At 43.3% G+C, this 18,661-nt stretch overlaps 1 protein-coding gene across 12 annotated transcripts in view; it reads right to left on the bottom strand.

Moving 5' to 3' along the window:
* TENM4 (teneurin transmembrane protein 4) overlaps positions 1-18,661 on the bottom strand; it is a 788,706-nt gene that overhangs the window by 111,625 nt on the left and 658,420 nt on the right. For 9 of the 12 annotated variants that reach the window (XM_017949239.3, XM_017949237.3, XM_017949235.3 and 6 more), the window contains 3 exons: positions 16,240-16,425; positions 7,792-7,818; positions 218-364 (listed from right to left, as the gene is read on the bottom strand). In XM_017949239.3, coding sequence (XP_017804728.1) covers positions 218-364; positions 7,792-7,818; positions 16,240-16,425 — 360 coding nt within the window. The remainder of the gene's footprint in view (positions 1-217; positions 365-7,791; positions 7,819-16,239; positions 16,426-18,661) is intronic. The other 3 variants (XM_031653903.1, XM_031653904.1, XM_031653906.1) reach the window with 1 other exon arrangement.

Raw genomic sequence — 18,661 nt, 5'->3', positions numbered from 1 at the left:
TTTCATTTACATTAGTTAATTTTAATTGATTCAAATGGAACACCTGTGACACACACTCATCCCTAAGCCACATATGCAGCTTTTTTGCTTGCACCGCAGGTCCCCCTGACTGGATGACTGGTGTGCTGGTGGCCTGTTAGCTCAGTAATACCCATTCTCCACTCTGGGCCTCCCACCCTCTGGAGCCGCCTGGAGCCCATTGGTGCCAGAGCCCTACCTCCATCGTTGTCTTTGCTGTCACCGCAGGCAGTCTCCATGGAAGTGTCACAGCCAGCTCCTCTCCAGCCCAGCTGGCAGACGCAGTGCCAACCATTCAGGTCTAAGGTACATCTGCCGTTGCCATTGCACAACCCAGGGCAACCCTCTGAAAGACAAAGTACAGAGTCGAGGTCTGATCACCCAGAGTCAACCGCCATCACACACACTCACACGCTACCTGCCAACTTGCAAAATGCCTTCATATCCATCAGCACACGAATGCCCACAGCAGCCCAGGGAGGCAGGTATCACTAGGAATTGCCACTTTACAGAGAAGGCAACTGAGGCTCAGAGAGGTGAAAGGACTTGCCAAGGTCGCACAGTCAGAAGTGGCAGGGACAGGGTTGAAACCCACACCTTCTGTATCTAAAAGCCCTTCTTTCAAAAGTGACTGGGATTCTGGAGCTGGAGTCGGTGGATGTCGGCCTGTCAGAATCTAACCAATAGAACTTTTTGCCTGATCCTTGCTTCTTGTTCATTCTCATGTGTTCCTCTTATCTCTGGCAGCTGTTTAGCACAAAGGAAACACCTTTGTGTTTATTCCTCGCTTCCTTCAGCACTTCTGGGTATCATTCTAAAGGGCATTATTTTTTCCAACTCTTATAGTAGGTCAATTTTATTGGACCCTAGGCTTTTCATTTATTTTGTCTTATTTTCTCCTAAACAACTGTCTTTGCTTTGAGGAAGAGGGCTTGGGGCTTTTTCTTACCATCTTGTCTACAGCTACACTTAGAAAAGGCCCTGCACCCAGAGGAGCTGTGATGGCCATTGTGAAACACTAACTAGGGCTGTCTGTGAGTGCAACGCAGGTACAGCCAGGCTGCTCTGCTCTCATTACGCTCATATGCACATCTGCCTGCCTGTCTGTCATTTATTAAGCATCTTCTTTGGGCTAGCACTGGAGGTACAGAAATGAATAAGACCTATTCTTATTTATGAGGTACATAAAGCCTATCAAAGGAGACAAATTTATATAGGCAAAAAATTTCACTGCTAAATGCCCTAAAGGAGATGTACAAAATATGGTGGGAACTTAACACAGGTGTGGCCATCTGAGAGGGCTGTAGATGATTTGATCAAGAAGGGTCAGGCAATATTTAGATGTTGTGTTGGTTCTGCTTGGACCATATTATAAAGTGGGGAAGTTTAAAAAAAATACTATTAAAGTAGATTTGCAGGTTTTTTGATTGCCACATCTTTAAACCTCTCCTAGTTTGTGGCTCAGAAATCTATGTTGAGAATATGTTAAGTTACATGGCTCACTTCAGCTTCTATTGTGCCACTTGGTTTTCACTCAAGTCCTTACATTAACAATTCTGCCAACCCCCTTCTCCAAGGGGCTATCAAAAACCACCTGTCACTGGCAAGGCTTCCATCTCTTCTCTGCCTCTGCTCAGTCTTGGGAGAGGTATGGATGTGAAAGCACTGTGTCAGCTATAAAGCTTCATTTGTTTTGTTATTATGAGCAGCAAAGTGCTCCAAATATGGCTACAAACTGAATCTTCTGCCGTGAAGTAATGGGAAATTGACTCATTATTCTTAAATGGGACAACAAATGTGAAAGTTGCTGCCCAGTACAAGATCTGGGCCAAGGTAGCCGCTCACTAAATAGCTGATCAATCAGAATCTAAAACTTGAGTGTTTCAAGGACTTTAGATAGTTGACCGTTATTCCAAAGTAAAAGAAAATAACATGTTTATTTCCACCTGAGATGTTCATCACAACAACCCATCAATCTGGCCACTGTGTTTTCCATTCAAAGGAAGAAACATGTAACAGTTGTATACTCCAGCCTAGGAGGGATTCCTCCAGAAGTGTTTGTAGACTATGGGTTTCTGTATAGTAGGAGCCTGCTGGGAAAGATGGGAGGCTACCAGCATGGCCACCCCAAAAAGTGATTGAGAAAGAAGTTTTAAAAGTGAGTCCCAGGAGCAGTGCTGTAACACACAGATGGCTATCCAGGCACTCTGACTCAGTTGCTAACATCAGCCACCTTTAGTGATCTAAACAATCACAGTTTTCTCTTTTCCTCAATTAGTCTCATGTCAACTTTTGTCTGTCCAGCTGGGACTTGTTTTCAATTAAGCCTCATTTGTATTTGGAATTAGTCATGGAGGAAGTAGGGTCTGATCTTTAAGAATGGTAGCTGACTGCTTTCTTTTGCTGTAAGATAAAGCCTCTTATAAGAGACAAAGAGTATCTCTCGCATAAGAGCACAAGCTTGAGAGGCATATCAGAGTTTGGCTGTACCACTCAGTGGCTGTGTGACTCAGGCACGTTATTGAATTTCTTTGAGCCTCAGTCTTTTTACTTACAAACTGTGGTTGTTGGGGGGGTTAAATAAGGTATGCATGATGCACAAAGCCTGGCATACAGCTCAAACATAATATCTGAATCTTCTACTCACCTTTACCTTCTCTCTATTTTGGGCAGAGGGCATATAATATCATATGTTGTACCCATAACCTCAGGTGGGGCTCACAGAAAGGCAAAATAGGAAACTGAGGCAGTTATCTAGATCAGAGTCAGCAAACTTGTTCTGTAAAGACCCAGAGAATAAATAGTTTAGGCTTGTGAGCCATATGGTCTCTTGCAATTACTCAACTCTGCCATTATAGCTTGAAAGCAGCCATTTTTAAATGAATAAGCATGGCTGTGCTCCAACTAACTTGATTTACAAAAATAGGTGATGGGCCCGATTTGGTCTGTGGGCTGTAATTTGCCAACCTCTGGTTTAGATGCTTCAGGATGGTGAGACAAAGACAGCTGCCATGTACTGAGGGTCTACTAGGGCTGGCCACTGTGCTAGGCACTTTATATAGATTTCTAAAATAAGTAAATTTTTGTTAAAAATATTCAGATCCTGATTTTCTAGGGCAGATCCAATTTTACACCATTTAATCCTGAATTTTTAGTAAAAGCCATGTGTCGTAATAGAGCGAGGACTTTGGAGGTAGATCAGCCTCAGTTCAAATCCTAGCACCATCATTTTACTTACTACTTGTGTTATAACTGGCAAATTATTTAACTCTAAGCTTCAGTTTTCTCATCTGTAAAATGGAGATAATACCTGATTCTAAGAGTACCTGAGAGTATTAAATGAGATGATATATACCAATTATTTATCACAGTGGGTAACATACATAGGCATCCAATAAATGAGAGCTGTTATTATTATTATTATTATTATTATTGGATTTACTTGTTTTAAGTTTGTATAACTTCACTAAGAAATTCATAAACAAGAAAATGACCCTTTGCCAGCCCAAGTTGTATAATGTTTAGGTCAAAAGCTATGGTCCTCATAAATAAATCCTTGCCAAAAACAATCAAGACAAGCACTGGGCTTGTCTCACGGCACCATGAACATGCAGTGCAGTGAGAGGTGGCACGATGGGTTCAGGGCTGCGAGTCCCAGTGCAGGCCACCATTCATGCTTTCCTAGCATACTGTACTTCTCCCAATAGCAACAGTCCCAAGGATACTTAAATGATCAATTCTGCAATTAGTTTCATTGTCTTACTTCTTCCATTAGAATGTACCAGTGCCTGCACACAGCAGACACTCAATATATATTTGTTAAAATGAATCAATGAGAGGGACAAGAGACCTGGGTTCTGGCCTAATATGGGGGGAGTTGGGAAAGTTACTTTCTCTCTTTGGGTCTCAATTTCCCCATTTATAAAATAAGGATTTGGATGAGATGATCCATTAGGTCCTTCCGGCATCACTGACCCAATAGAGAAGGTCAAAACAACTTCAAGTTAGTTGATTCTGTTCTTAAATTCAACCAACTTTACTCAGTACCTGGAGGATACTGGACTTTGTGTTAATTAACAGAGATGAGATATATCATCTGCCCTAAACTTTTTTATATTCTCTTTATTTATACCATACTTTGTTCAAGGAAGGGTTTAAAATAGGTCTTATAATCACAATCCATACTTCTCAAAGTGAACCTTGTGAAATAGTAGTTCTATGAGGTCTTCAAGAACAAGCTTCTGCAGTCAAATAAGTTTGGAAAACATTGCATTCTATACTCTTATTGTAGAAAGTCACACTAATATCAATATATTAAAGGCTCCAAGAAGTCTTAGAATAAAGAAAGCTGTTTATTTCATTACTACTGCATTTTCCAATTTGACTTCAGAACTCTTTCCCCCACCCAGTAACCTGTGTGATATTCCATTCTATAGAACACCCTCAGGGAAGCCCTGCTCTAGTGAACTCCTGTGGGCACATGGCATCTTGGGCACATAGTCCATGCTGCTCTGAGGCTGTCTGAAAATATCATCACCAGATCTTTAGTGGGATTAGGTCAATGAATCATTGAGGTGCCAGTTTGGAAGATGTGGAGAAGGTGTTCTCAGGGAGGGTTAACTCCAGATGTGGAATCACAGAGAATCACAAATATGGAAATCCACAGTCAATTTCTTCAAATGGACCAAGTGATACCCTAAAGATCTGCACTATCCTCTAAGTTTCAGAGGGACTGTGAGTACCTGTGGGTGGAACAACGTTTGCTTTCATCCAGCCATTTGCTTCTGGGATAATCACACCCCTAATAGCCAGCATTATGAAGACTCCTCCAGGATGACTTGCTGACTTTCTTAAAGCAATATGTCCATCCTTACCCGCTGAGGCTAATTCCACAAACCCTGAAACTCATCAATAATTCAGAGAGCCCACGTGACATTAATAATCCCTTCTGGAAAGACTCACACCAGGCATTTGCTAGAGTCAAAATAATGTAATTTTAAAGTTTAGAGAAGGGCTAACAAAGCTTTTCAAAAGAAATGATGCCCTTTGAATTACAAGGGACCACTTTATCTTCAATCTCCTGCTTAGGCCTATGAAGAAGTCCCCCTTGCAGCTAGCACCAGGTATGATTAGAAGACTTTCAGAATCCTTGAAGGTATTATTTTTTAGTTGAGTGGCATGGATGCTAAGCAATACACTTATCATATATCAAATGGCCCATTTCTTTATGTTTCTCTTACTGGTCCTCTTATACTCTTTTCTCTCTCCATATTCACTTCCCTAGACAAAGCCATCATCATCTCTTACCTAGATGACAGCAATAGTCTGGTAATCGGTCTTCTTGTTCTCAATAGTCCCCCCTCAATTCTCCTTTCACAATAGGGCCAGACTGATCTTCCAAATCACAAATGTGATCTAGTTATCATCTTGCTTTTAAAAACCTTCAGATGCTTTCTTATACCCTTACGTTAAATTCCACAATCTATAAGGCCCCAACAACCTAAGTTAGTGGGGTGGCTACTTGCTAAGTGGTGGCCTTTGGACTTCCCCTATCATAACTCTCATCACACTACGTTGGAATTATTTGTTTTAGTGTCTTCTCTGCTAGACTGCAGGCACCTTGAGAGCAGGGACCATATCTGTTGTGTGGTATTCATATTTCCTAGCACTTAGGAGTTCAGCAGATTTGTTGAGTAAACATTGTTTCTTTACTCTCTACCAAAGCAACTGGGAAGCAATGAACAAAATCTTGCCCATCTTTGAACAGTAAAATACTCTACTCTGACAAGACCTGAACTTCCAAGAGACAGATCTCTGAATTATTTTTTTAGAGTTAGTATCCATTATACCAAAATATCAGCCAGATGAGTGCTTGGGTCAGACCTAGATTTTGCCAAGAAACATTTGCCTTTTAAAACAAGTTATGATTCATTGACCTAATCCAACTAAAGTTCAGGTGATGATATTTTCTGAACTAAAGATCAGAGCAGGTGATTTGAGAAAGAATACAGGCCACTTCCCAGTGAGGGTGCCAGTTTGGAAGATGTGGTATGGAGGAAAATATATTGGAAATTATGGACATTCTTGGTGACTTAAGGTGACAGAAGATAGAATGTTGAAATATGGATAAAGCCAGGAAATGCAGAGTCCTGGTTCTGCTACTTACTAGAAGTGTGAGCCAGGATGACCCACTCAACTTCTCAATTTCAGTTTCCTTTTTCAATCAAATGGGTATCATTATATCTATTCCCTTAAAAAAATCACATGACTCACCTAAGACTCACGGATGTGAAAAATCTTCACATAGTAGGAAAATTTTCCATCAAATAGATGGTAACATCATAAAATTTAGCCCACCCTGAAGAGTCCTCTGCTAATGAAAATTGTGAAATGCCTGTTTTAAAGAGGCTCAGAGGTACTACTCTTTCTTGCTGGAATGATTTTATTCTCAGTTGAGGACTAGCACATGAAATATGAAGACCCTTGCTCCTCCTCCATCTGATAGATCCTATGCAACACCTTTGCTGTACTTGGCAAAGCTGTCCCAGCTGAAAAGCATTTAGTCAGTTATGTTTCCCCAAAACCCTTTCCATAAGTTTTAAAACAGCTGTTGCTATCTCTTATTAAAAGCCAATTTAGCATTTTCCTTTACGGTTTCAAAAATTAATCTAGCTAATGAAGTCCTTCAAATTAAGGACGAGAACAAGTATATGATGAATAAAGCAGTATAATTCATATTTATTGAGCATAATTCCTGCCTATATACTAAGCACATTGTATTCATTACTTCACTTAATCCTCATACCACCCTTATGAGGTGGGTCCTGTTAGCAACATAAGTTAAATCACTTGCCCACGGTCACTTAGTTCACTGCATGTTGAAGCTGGGATTCAAACCCAGGCAGTCCGACTCTAGAATATGTGTCCCTATCTGCTGAGTACATATTTTGTACCAGGTGCTGTGTTAGGGCCTGAGAACAAAAAGATGAAAATGACATGGTATTTATCCTCAAGGAGCTTAGAGTCTTTTAAGAGCACACATATCTGATTATTCTGAGACTTATTCTTAGAGCAATGTGGCCAAATTGGAAAATCAGATACCACCTAACTAATGTAAATGTTTAAAATGGAAGGAGTTACTTTGCCTTTAGGGAATACTCTTCAAAGACAAAACTTACCAAAGTCAGGCCTTCTCTGAAAAGGAAAACAAACAAATAAACAAACAGACCATCCGCTCCCTGAGGTCGGGGGTCTGTTTGTCCCCTTGTCTCCAGACCCTGGCACAGGTGCCTAGTACACAGTGGGTGCTCCATAGATGCTTGTTGATGAATGAACACAATAGTACTACAAAGTAGTCCTTAAAATTTCTTAACTTGCTCTTGGGTGTCCTCCTCTCCCAGGCCACCCACCCTGGTTGCCAGCATCTTAATTCTGGTGGACCAGGTGCCATAACAGATGGGCAGGGTGACATGAGATGGGGTGGAAAGAGTGAAGGGTGTATGTACATGGGGCAGGGGGGAGGGAAAAACAAAAGTACAATGGTATTGTCACAAACAGATATGAGCATCTGTGACACTCCAGGTATATCAACCACCTTGTGACCGAAAACCCATCCCCTTTGGGCAATGGATGTTGCGACAAAACTGGGGATGCAGTAGCATCCAGACATCATGCTTATGCAGTGTATATACATTTTTATATACACACTTTTTTATGCTCAGACACAAACACACACACAAAGACAACAGGAAAATAGAGGAAGGAAGACCATACCTTTAACTACCCTATCCAGATAGTGAGCTAGGGAGATAAAAGACAGGACATTTAAGGTAGTATTGAGTAAGTGCAGTATCGCCTGTCACATAACCATGCCAGATGCTAAAGAGACAAAGGGATTGTGCCCCACGTTTGGGACAGTCCTATGCCACGGTGGGGAAAATAAAACCAAAGACAGGACGACACGAGAGAGGAGGAGGGAGAGCAAGCATTCTCCAGAGATGGCCAAAAGGAACTTCAACTCATTCTGTGATCCAGGCATTTGGAAATGTGATCATAGAAACAAGAAGACATATGAATAAGGAAAACAGACAAAGAAGGATGGGAAGCTGCAAAAGTGGCCACACTCCTGCTCTGCCAGCTTTGTCTGGCTTTACAGAAAACTAGAACCTGTCCCTTTGACTACTCAGAGCAGCATCCAACTTCCCTACAGGTGAAGCAGCCATACCAAGAACAAATGGTACCTCATTTGGGCAGAGGCATTTCTAAGAAGTTGGAATTTAGAAATATGCAAAATTTGAATAATCTCTGATATGCACTAGTAAAGGGGGTTGAGTCTTTGATCAAATATACTGCTGGATTATCTGTTTGCCATTCTTGAATTTTTCATGTACACATGTGCCCACATATGCTTGAATGCAGAATGCTTAGTGTTCTAAGTAAGACGCATCCCTCCTTTGTGCATCTTACACAGACTATGAGATGCAGGTCAATGGATGTCACTGTGAAAAACAAGACAAAGCAAAGAAAATCTGAGCATTTCTCAATGCTTATTAACCCTAAAGAAAGAATGATGTGTGCTTTGTTTTCCAATGGAGGGGTTATGTCCAAGCCTTGAATTATTTGGCCTTCTAAAGTTTTGCTTATTTGAGGATGGGTATCAAAGTTTGCTCTGAAATAAACCCCACTGTGCATATATATGGGTGTCTGGCTGAGTGTTTAGAGCAGGGCAGGCCTCTTAAATTCCTTGCATGAATCACTAATACCATTTCACCTGCCCTACATAGCCTGTAGTTATAGCCCTTCGAGGAGCTTCTCTTTCCTTATGTCTCCACACCTCCCCCTAGTGTGTTGTGCAAAGGCTGGGTAGCTGGGCAGTCTCCTGAAGGATCTGATGCCTTCAGCCAGGCTGCACTCCAGCCTCAACTGAATTTCACACATGAATCAAAAGTCCATCTGACAGGACTGGACTGCAATGGTGTGGCCTTATCAGAAGTCCCTAGGGTTATTTAAACATTCTTACTCTCTTCATAGAAAAACATAAATTATATATTTTTTAATTCTCTGGATAGAACAGATATTGTTGTTCATCAATATATATTAACCTCAAAGACTAGTGGATAAGAGGCTGTGTTCTTAGTTCAGGTATCCATGTGGTCTCTGGTTCAAGATGAAATACACTTCTGGAGCCTGCACAGCCAAGTGGAAAATTGGGAAGAGGAAATTTTAACTGAGGATACATGCCTTTTTTCATTCTTATAGATGTTGTGGAGTCCATGAGATGTAGGATATAAGATGGGAACATGAAAGGGAGTACTTGTTAAGCAGGGATGAGTAAACAAAGCTATGGAATGCCAAACAATGAAAAATGGGAATAGCCCACACGAGAAATGGCCTAGGAAATATCTCTGGCTAAAGGGAAAGCTTTCTTGATTCTTGGCTCTTCTGTCACTTTAGTCTTAGTCAAGCTAATTTATCTAACTTTGCAAAGTGGTCTAAAATGTCTTACATCTCATCTCCCAGGATATGCTATCAAAGAGCATGAATACATAGAATCACCTGGCTTTCGTGGTTTTTGTTAGCTTTCATATCTGCAGAATTTTTTGGAGGGTCCTAATTATAGTTCTTGTAATAACTCTGAATCCAGTTATAGAAGAGGTGTAGTGAGCCTAGATTTTTTTCCCAGGGATGGCTAGGCTGGATGAGACGCCATCACTGGGATCCAAGTGGTCATAGCATCCACTGTGAGGGAGTTCTCTGATGAAAAAACTTTCTTGATTGTCTCCAAACTTAATGGTGGTATCATAGTTCTGGTGGTGAGTGAAGCTTATATCCACTCTATAGGATAATCTCCCCAGGGCCAGGGGCTGACTTAAGAGAGCTCTCTCTCTCTTCTAACGCCATTTTCAAGAACCAGGTAACCATGCTATTAAGTGAAAATATGTTTTTGATACCTTTAAAAATTCTTAGTATTTCCCCAGACCGCAGGTAGGAAAAGAAGTCAGTAAAAATGATGCAGGCAGGCTTAGGTTACCATCATCACTGTGAGTTTTCAGGAGACAAGAGTAGACATTCAAAACTTCAAATCCTGACTCCACAAATCAAAAGGGATTCATTTGCTACAAAGAGCCCCCAAGCCACACTGTGAATACAAAAGCTGGTAACAGCCGGTTACTACCAAGTCCATGAGTTTTCCGAGAATGGAACAGAGCTTCCTTGTCTGTGGCTACTGAAAATGGGAATGACAAATGAGTCCTTGAACTTTACTGCCATTTATCTATAAAAGGCATATGCGGAAGTCCATACTGTGGTTGCTTTTATTGTTTGAAAACCTTGGCGCATATGCTCTTGAGTACAATTGTTTAAAAATTCATGATTTTAAAGTACCAACTTTTAGAAAAGATGATGCAAACTTTGCATTATGAAAGGTGGATTCAGGACTTCATCAATTCCTGCATCTTTCTCTTCAGAACTTCAGGATAAAGATGATGGCAGTAGTTATCTTTCCTCTTGGGCCACGCTGTTTCTTTGGCATTTGCATAAATGTTTCTCATACCCCTACTATGCTCCTATCTCTATGTGAAAAGCTGGAGATAATAATGGTACTATAGCTATTTATGCTACAGACTGAGCTTTTGGCATGCAGTTGGTCTGCGTGGTCTTAGGTCTCGTTGGCCTTTCTCTGATCACCAACATAAAAACTTCTTTCCTTGATTTGCCTCTACCAAAAGAGGTTTCCAAAAGTTTCTCTTGGGATAATCTTTAAAGTCTTCAGGGGCTCCCTATCCAAAGTTATGGAGAACATGGCAAGAGGCTTTTCATTCTTACTCTCCAGGAGCCTCAGGGCAACTCGAACAGCTGCATTGTTGGTACATGTTAGGCCACAAGAATCAAGGATCACTACAGCAGGTGATGGGTTGGCGGTTCTAGTCATCCAAGCTTCTTTCAGATGGATGACAAACCACCAAAGAGATGTTCTTGCTAAGCTCTTGGATACATTAGTGCTCTTCTCTCTTTGGATAAGTGGTCAGTGACGCCCACAATGAAAGAAATTCAAAGCCAGGTTCCCACCCCACCACATGTGGGCTGAAGTCTCCCAGGATCATTAGCAAACCAAACTTGTGCTCTGATAACTTGAGGTAGATCCCTGTACATTTTCTCTCTCTCCTTGTCAGCATCTTTCCTGTCAAACCACAGGTCCTGTTGTGAGTGAATGCTTTCTGAAGGGATAACCATAGCATCATCACAGCAGCCTATACCTCATGAGTGATTTGTGGGCTCTTGGTTAAGGATTTTCTGATTATGAAAAAGAAATCTGAGAACTATCAGGCAAAAGTGGACAAAGGGCCAGGTGTGCTGGCTCATGCCTGTAATCCCAGCACTTTGGGAGGCCGAGGCAGGTGGATCACCTGAGGTCAGGAGTTTGAGACCAGCCTGACCAACATGGAGACACTCCGCATCCACTAAAACTACAAAATTAGACAGGTGTGGTGGTGGGTGCCTGCGATCCCAGCTACTCGGGAGACTGAGGCAGGAGAATCACTTGAACCTGGGAGGTGGAGGTTGTGGTGAGCCGAGATCACACCATTGCACTTCAGCATGGGCAACAAGAGTGAAACACCATCTCAAAAAACCAAAAACCAAAAAACAAAAATTAGCTGGTGTGGTAGTGCACACCTATAGTCCCACCTACTCGGGAGGCTGAGGCAGAAAAACTGCTTGAACCTGGGAGGCGGAAGTTTCAGTGAGTCGAGATGGTGCCACTGTACTCTAGCATGGGCAACAGAGTGAGACTCTTCAAAAAAAAAAAAAAAAAAAGTGGACAAAGCACGGAAGATTTTGTGGCTTTTCTTTATAATTTCTCTTCATTGGGAAGTCTGGTTTTGCTCACTCAAGTAATTGTATCTTCAGGGTATCATTTTGATCTTTACCCCCAGAGGAAGTTTTGTTTAAAAATCAGGATTTCTAGGATTGGACAGCTCTCCTGAAGTCTGGTAAATAATTCTGTATATCTGGTATCTTGAACAATCACAGCTCTGGAGTCAAGGCTGGAATTTTATTAATGTAATCAGAAGCTGGCATTTTCTACAGGTGTTTTCAGACTTTAGAGACAAGGGGCACTGAGGTGAATAGAAAAACCATCATAGAATTGATCCAAAATGTTAGTAGTGTTTTCAAAGAAATAGGAAAAAAATTAAACACCTTGTTAAATTTAACTATGAGTTTCAGCTTTCTCAAAGGAAATCAAAGGTCAAGCCCCAGACTTCAGGGATCCATAAAACTCCCTGAAAAGAACTAAAAAATATGCGTTTGGTGACTCTCTGTCAATCATATACTTGAGAAACAGATCCAAATCAATTCATCTTACCTTAACTTCTTCTGGACTAGGAAAACTGGGTTTCACATACACAAGTGGTAGTATTAGTGTCATGTAAGTAACAGTAAAAATGAAGAATCCCTCTTTCTTCACGAGATATTTTTAGGAGCAGGTGACTCACTTTTGGGCTGATGGGTATACAGTTCTGTGGGCAGTGGAGAAGGGGGCTGAAATTCTGTCACCCTTGGGGACCTCCTCCAGCCACTCCATTCTGTGATTCATGGAGAGAGAAATTAAGCCTCAGGCAACTGCGTGGTCTGGCCCTGGTGCTTTTACCAAAGACCCTTCTTCAAGATGCAAAGAGACAGGTGATTCCCAACATAAGGAATTAGGATTGAATATAAAATATTTTTGTTGTTTGACAAAAATACTGTCATTGAAGAGGTGCCACTGTCAAATTCCCTTTTATTCTGAAAACCAACCTCTCTTGAGAAGAATCAAGTAGCTTCCATGAAAGATAAGGTGAGCCAAAGGCTCCAAAAGAAGATATTTAATTCCTACGATAATAGTCTGCTCTAGGAAATGTCATTGGGGTAAAAAGGTTTTTAATGCTGGGGACTTGGCCATAAGGGGCCTAGATTTGTCTTGTTCTTTAAATTCTGTATTCCTGCTGTAAGGTAATCAAGCCATTCCTTCCTGTTTGTGCAGGGCGGCAGTATGTAAATAAATAGACCCTCTTTTTTTGCTTCCACTGCCTAGAGGTCTCTAAATCAGTGTCGTGGATACCAGCTCTTTCTCTGGTATGGGAAGTAAAAATTGCAGCTAGGAGCTAGCTGCACGATAATGACCTATTGTATAGTAATGAAATCTGATAACAAGAGAAAATTTAACACTTTGAGTTTCTAACTGTTCACATCAGCAGTGTTTTTCTTTTCCTAAATGACTCTCACAGGGAGTACAGTTCTCTGGAAACAAGGAAATGCTTCTCGTTATCATGAAAGACTAAAAATGGATTTCCCCTTCTCATTTCTATTTCAACAAGAAAAGGATGGCACCATTGTTTCTCTACTTTGCTTCCCCTCCCTCTTCCCTTATATCCTACGGGGTTATTGAAGTGTTCCTTCAGCACGAGGGTGTTGAGTTTCTCGTGGGGATGCAGCTGGCCACAGGCAGAGACCCACAGACAGAAGGTTACCATGCAGGAAAATTAGACAAGGACGAAGAAAATGCTCACCACACAATGAGAGGTAGTAATAGAATTCCCAGCCAAAGTCCTTTCAACTGAGCCACTATGACTAGTCCATTGCTTCTTCAATGTCCTATGACATTTCTTTGGTATTTAGGACTGTCAACCTTCTTCTTATATTGTGCACATTTACCTTGATGTATTTCTTACTGGAGGGAAAAGGTATCTGCAACCCTAAGGTGGAATCTCTTCTAGAAGAATGACAACAGAACATACAGGAGAGGTAGGAGTGGATGGTTTGACTTCTTGGCATCAGAATAAAAGGGACATTTTTAAGGCCAGACTGATGAATATCCAGAAAATACTGCCTGTAAAACAACCTGCCCACAAGCCCTGACATGAGTCATGTGTGACTCATGAAGGGAGAGGTTCCCTAAGATGAGATGCGTTTATCTTATAACATTTTTGTCCAATATTTGCAAATGTTTTGGAGTTTGGTAAGATGAGCTGAGGACTCTGTAAGTAAGAGACAGCAAACAGAATGGGCCCTCTCTGGGCTCTGTTTTTTGTTTTTGTGTTTTGTTTCTTTTTGGGATGGAGTCTCGCTCTGTCACCCAGGCTGGAGTGCAGTGGCACGATCTCGGCTCACTGCAAGCTCTGCCTTCGGGTTCACGCCATTCTCCTGCCTCAGCCTCCCGAGTAGCTGGGATTACAGGCACCTGCCACCATGCCCGGCTAATTTTTTGTATTTTTAGTAGAGACGGGGTTTGACCGTGTTAGCCAGCATGGTCTCGATCTCCTGACCTCGTGATCTGCCCGCCTCGGCCTCCCAAAGTGCTGGGATTACAGGTGTGAGCCACTGCACCCGGCCTTTTTTTTTTTTTTTTTTTTTTTTTTAAGATAGGTGTGGGCTTTCTTCTGGGCTGGGAGGCTGAAAGCTTGGTTCATCCTCAGTCATGTAGAAAAGGGAAAGTGAGGTGAAAGCAGAGTTTAAAGAAGAGGGCCCCTTGGATGACCAGGGCCACTTCTCACTAAGGGGTTTCCAGGACAATTGTAAGGGAGGATGACACTGACATAAAGAAGCCACTAAGGAGCACACAGTAAGATGACGCAGCACAACCTGCAATGGCTGCCGCAGTGGCTGCCATCGTGATGGAGTGGCTCTGTTGAGGGCGGGGGCTGGGCAGATTAGGTGACGGACTCCGAGTGCAACTGCCACAACACGGCACAGTCTCCAGGAGGGACAGGAGCAGGTGCCTCAGTAGAAAACCTGGACTTTGTCATGCAACGGCTGCAGAGCAAGCAGCTGGTAAGGAAAAATCAAGTGTCAAATTCCTGTTCTACCTCTTTGAAGTTCTGTGACCTTAAGCCTCAGATCCTCGAAAATGAGGAAATAATACATACTGCTTCACAGGGTAATTGTAAGGAGGATAAAATAATGCAGCTAAAGTTCTTAGCACAGCTCTCAGCATGTTGTGAATACTTAAAAATCAGAAGCCATTATTATTAATATTAATAAATATAAGGTGCTCCACGACCAAAACCAGGGATGTTTCAGGGGCAGGGACCAAGGATATAAACTAATGTTAGGCTTCAAAACGAAAACAACGAAGACTAAAAAAAACCCTCAAGGGGTAAGAGGTAGCTCTGTTTGCTCAAAATTCCTCTGTCTCTCCAAAGCTGTGGGGCTTGTCTTCCAGTTTCTCTAAGACCCAAGAGGTCACTTTCTGAGCCAGAAAGGCACCTGGAATCCTGCCTTCTAAAGCCCTGTGCTCACCATCTGATCACAGACCCTTCATTAAAAAAAACAAAAAACAAAAAACAAAAACGGAAGGGGAAGAAGTTAAAACACATATATATACACAAACCAGTTGATTCAATAAAGAGCTTTTGGTGAGTGCTCATTCCAGGATAATAAACCAAGCAAAACGTCAGGCTGAGTTTAAAATCAACAAAACCAGCAGGAAAGGCAGAAAGAAGGGAACGAAGTGATCAGTTTGTTTTCAGAGCCGCTTCAGCAGGAGCTGGTGCCGAGGAGCCCCCAAGGGAGGGGAAAGGAGACAAATGCAGACAGGATGGAAACTGAGGATGGGGGAAGATCCCAGGCCTAAGGGACTCCAGATGTGGCCTCAGGGCCTGTGGGGAGCTCTCCCCCAGGATTCCAGACCTCTTGCGGAATTCTGACCTAGGAGCCCAGGGGGCATGGAGGGCTCAGAATTAAGCCCCAGCCATCCTAGCAAGATAATGCATTGGATAATAATGGCTGCATGTACTGGGCACTCCACTGCATGCTAGCCTTTGCTAAGGTCTTCACATGTATTATTATCCCCATCTTACGAGTGATGAAACTGAGGCTCCAGAGTGTTGACGGGGCTTGCCCATAGCTGCTAAGAAGTGCTCATCTGCCTAATTCCTGAACACAGAGCTCCCTGACACAGAGCCACACTGCATTTAGCCTGGAAGGAGCTAAAGAGCAAGGTGTGCTAACCAGCTAACCAGGCCCTAGGAAATGGAAATTGGGAGTAATAAGGTTTAAAACACCAAATTGTGAGTTTAAATCTAACCGATGGCTAGGAAATGCCAGTCGTAATGCCTCCAGATGAAAGGACTTTCTTCCCCATCCCCACATGCGATGAGGGCCCAGGCTGGCCCTGAAATGCTCCGACACACAAAGGTGTCCTGCAGACCAGAGAAGGTACCCGGGGGCCTCGGCCCGCCATACCGATGGTGCAGTGTTCGCCATTCCAGCCAGGGCTGCACTCGCACTTGCCGTCGCGGCAGGTCCCGTGCTCCGCACAGCGCGGGTGGCAGGCCCGCTGGTCGCAGGCTGCCCCCATCCAGCCATCCTCGCAGCGGCAGGTGCCCCCTACACACACGCCGTGGCCGCCGCAGTCGGCAGCACAGATCTCTGTGGGGAGGAGCAGAAGGAGGGAGGACACCAGGGCCAGGAGGGGAGGCAGTGGCCAGAGGGGCAGGGGAGGGAGAAGAGAGAAAAACAACAAGTATTGAGCAAGTTATTATTGGAAACCAAAGTCACACTTGGCTACATACCTGGGCATCTGTGACAGATCGGGATTCCAGAGGTTCGGGAGACTAATCTCCGTGGACAATGACACTCGGATGAGAACAATTCTCTGGGCAGAACCTGTCCTGTGCCTGTTTCCCCACCAAAAGAGGAGGGATTGTAGGGCTCTGCTCAATTTGCTTCTCCCTCTTGCCAGCCTGTCCCTGCCTTTGTGCTTGCCCGTTCCAAAGGGGACTGGCCTTCTGAACAGATGTCAGGAAAAGTCAAATGTAATTAAAACCCGGTTATGTGTGAAAACAAAGTAAGGATGAGTCCCCGTCGCCAAATGAAGTGCTTGTGGTCTGGCTGGGCACGTGATGAGTTCTGGGGCCTGCATTTCATGACTGCCTGGACTCTGATTGAGGTTGGGGTGCGGGAGGGAGGCTGAACTCCAATCCCGTGAGTATTCTCTGGGTTGTTGTCCAAAACCTACAGTTTGTTCTGTACTTTTGCTGGGTTTATTCTCTTTCAGCTTCCTGCTTCCTCACCCCAACTCCAAGAACCATCTAAATGGGGTTTCAGATCCAAAGCAAACGGTTTGGAGGGGGGCCCTTCATAGCCAGAGTGGAGCTGCCCGCCCTTCACAAAAGTCCATCTGTGAGATGGTGCAAAACACACAGGGCCTGATTCACAAGCCCCTCAGGCTCCAGGTCAGCAACAGCTTCATGCTTACTGCAGGCGGAGGTGGTAAAGTCTTCCAAAATACAACTGCTCTTTAGGAAACAGGTTGAGCAACCACATCCACTGAAGCTCTCTGCCAGGGCTCTGATGGAGAGAGACTGACTTGATTCTCATGCCTCGTGGCCCAACATGCTTCAAATTCACATGAAAATCTCAACCCTTTTCATTTCTTTCAGACTAAATTAGCTGGCACCTCTGTCAAGGTGTATTTGCTCATCTCCCTTCCAAGCTGCACGCTTGGTTTAGAAGCTACTAATATCTTAGCTACTTTGAAAAAGAAAAGAAAACAAAATTAGGTCTCAGGGGATCAGACCTTCCTACCAACCTATAAGACAATGAATAAAATGTTTGAGAATTTAAAAAATAGTAACAGTTACCATGTACGTTGTGTTCCTGTGCCAGACATCCTGCCAAGCACATTACCTCAAAAGGGAGGTACTTATTATGTGCAGTAACACATCAGATTCTTCAGCCGTAAAGTGGGAAGGGATATCTCTGACCTGGAGCCAGGGACTTGGGTTCTATGCCAGGCTTAGGAGCTTCTAAGCTGTGTGACCTGGGGCAGGTCCCTTGACTTTGCTGAGCTACAGTTCCTGTCTGGAGAGTTCCTGATCCTGTCAGACAGTTCCTTGTCTGGAGAGTGTGAGCTGCATGATGCCACCTTGCAGCAGCCCTTTGCTGACCTAACTGGGCTCTGGAGAGCACCCAGTGAAGTGGATGACAAAAAGGCACGACAAAGATCAAGCAACCCAAGAAAGGTTTCCTGAATTGAGGTCAGCACAGTGAACTTTAGACAAGGAGTCTAGGAGGTTTGTGACATCTATGCCTGCTCAGCCACTGATCTACTGTGTGGCTTTGGGGAGGTCACTTCCTCTCTTCTGGGTGTCAGTTTCCTCATCTATTGCACTGGAACCTAATGGTACTTAAGATCCCTTCAGGCTGTAAGAATGTGGGATTCTATCACAGAGCACCCTCCCTGTTAGACAGGGTAATCTACCCCCAAGAACTGGCTGAAAAGTACTCCCTCCTCTGAGAAATCTCCTGTAATTCACCCTGTGGGTTATTCACTTGTTTCTTTCCTTCCCATTTTTACATGGTAGAGTGGTTTTCTGTTTCTGTGTCTGTCTTATCATCAGACTAGGAACCCAAGGCTGGTCTAATTCCTTTGATCACCTCTATCCCTGGTACCAAGCACAGATCCTGGTATAGAATAGACCTCTTATTAAGGTTTGTTGGATGATGGATGAATCATGGTATGCCTGAGGCTACAGGCGCCTGAGAATGGTAAACATTCATTCACCACACCCCACTTAGCCTGGCTGAAAAGTCCAGCCAGGCCCACCTGTCTGAAAAGTCCAGCCAGGCCCACCTGTCTGTTTCTCTCTAGCGACCTGCCTGT

The sequence above is a fragment of the Papio anubis genome, chromosome 12, assembly GCF_008728515.1.
Source record: "Papio anubis isolate 15944 chromosome 12, Panubis1.0, whole genome shotgun sequence".
Taxonomy (NCBI): domain Eukaryota; kingdom Metazoa; phylum Chordata; class Mammalia; order Primates; family Cercopithecidae; genus Papio; species Papio anubis.
This window is presented reverse-complemented; position numbering and strand designations above follow the sequence as displayed.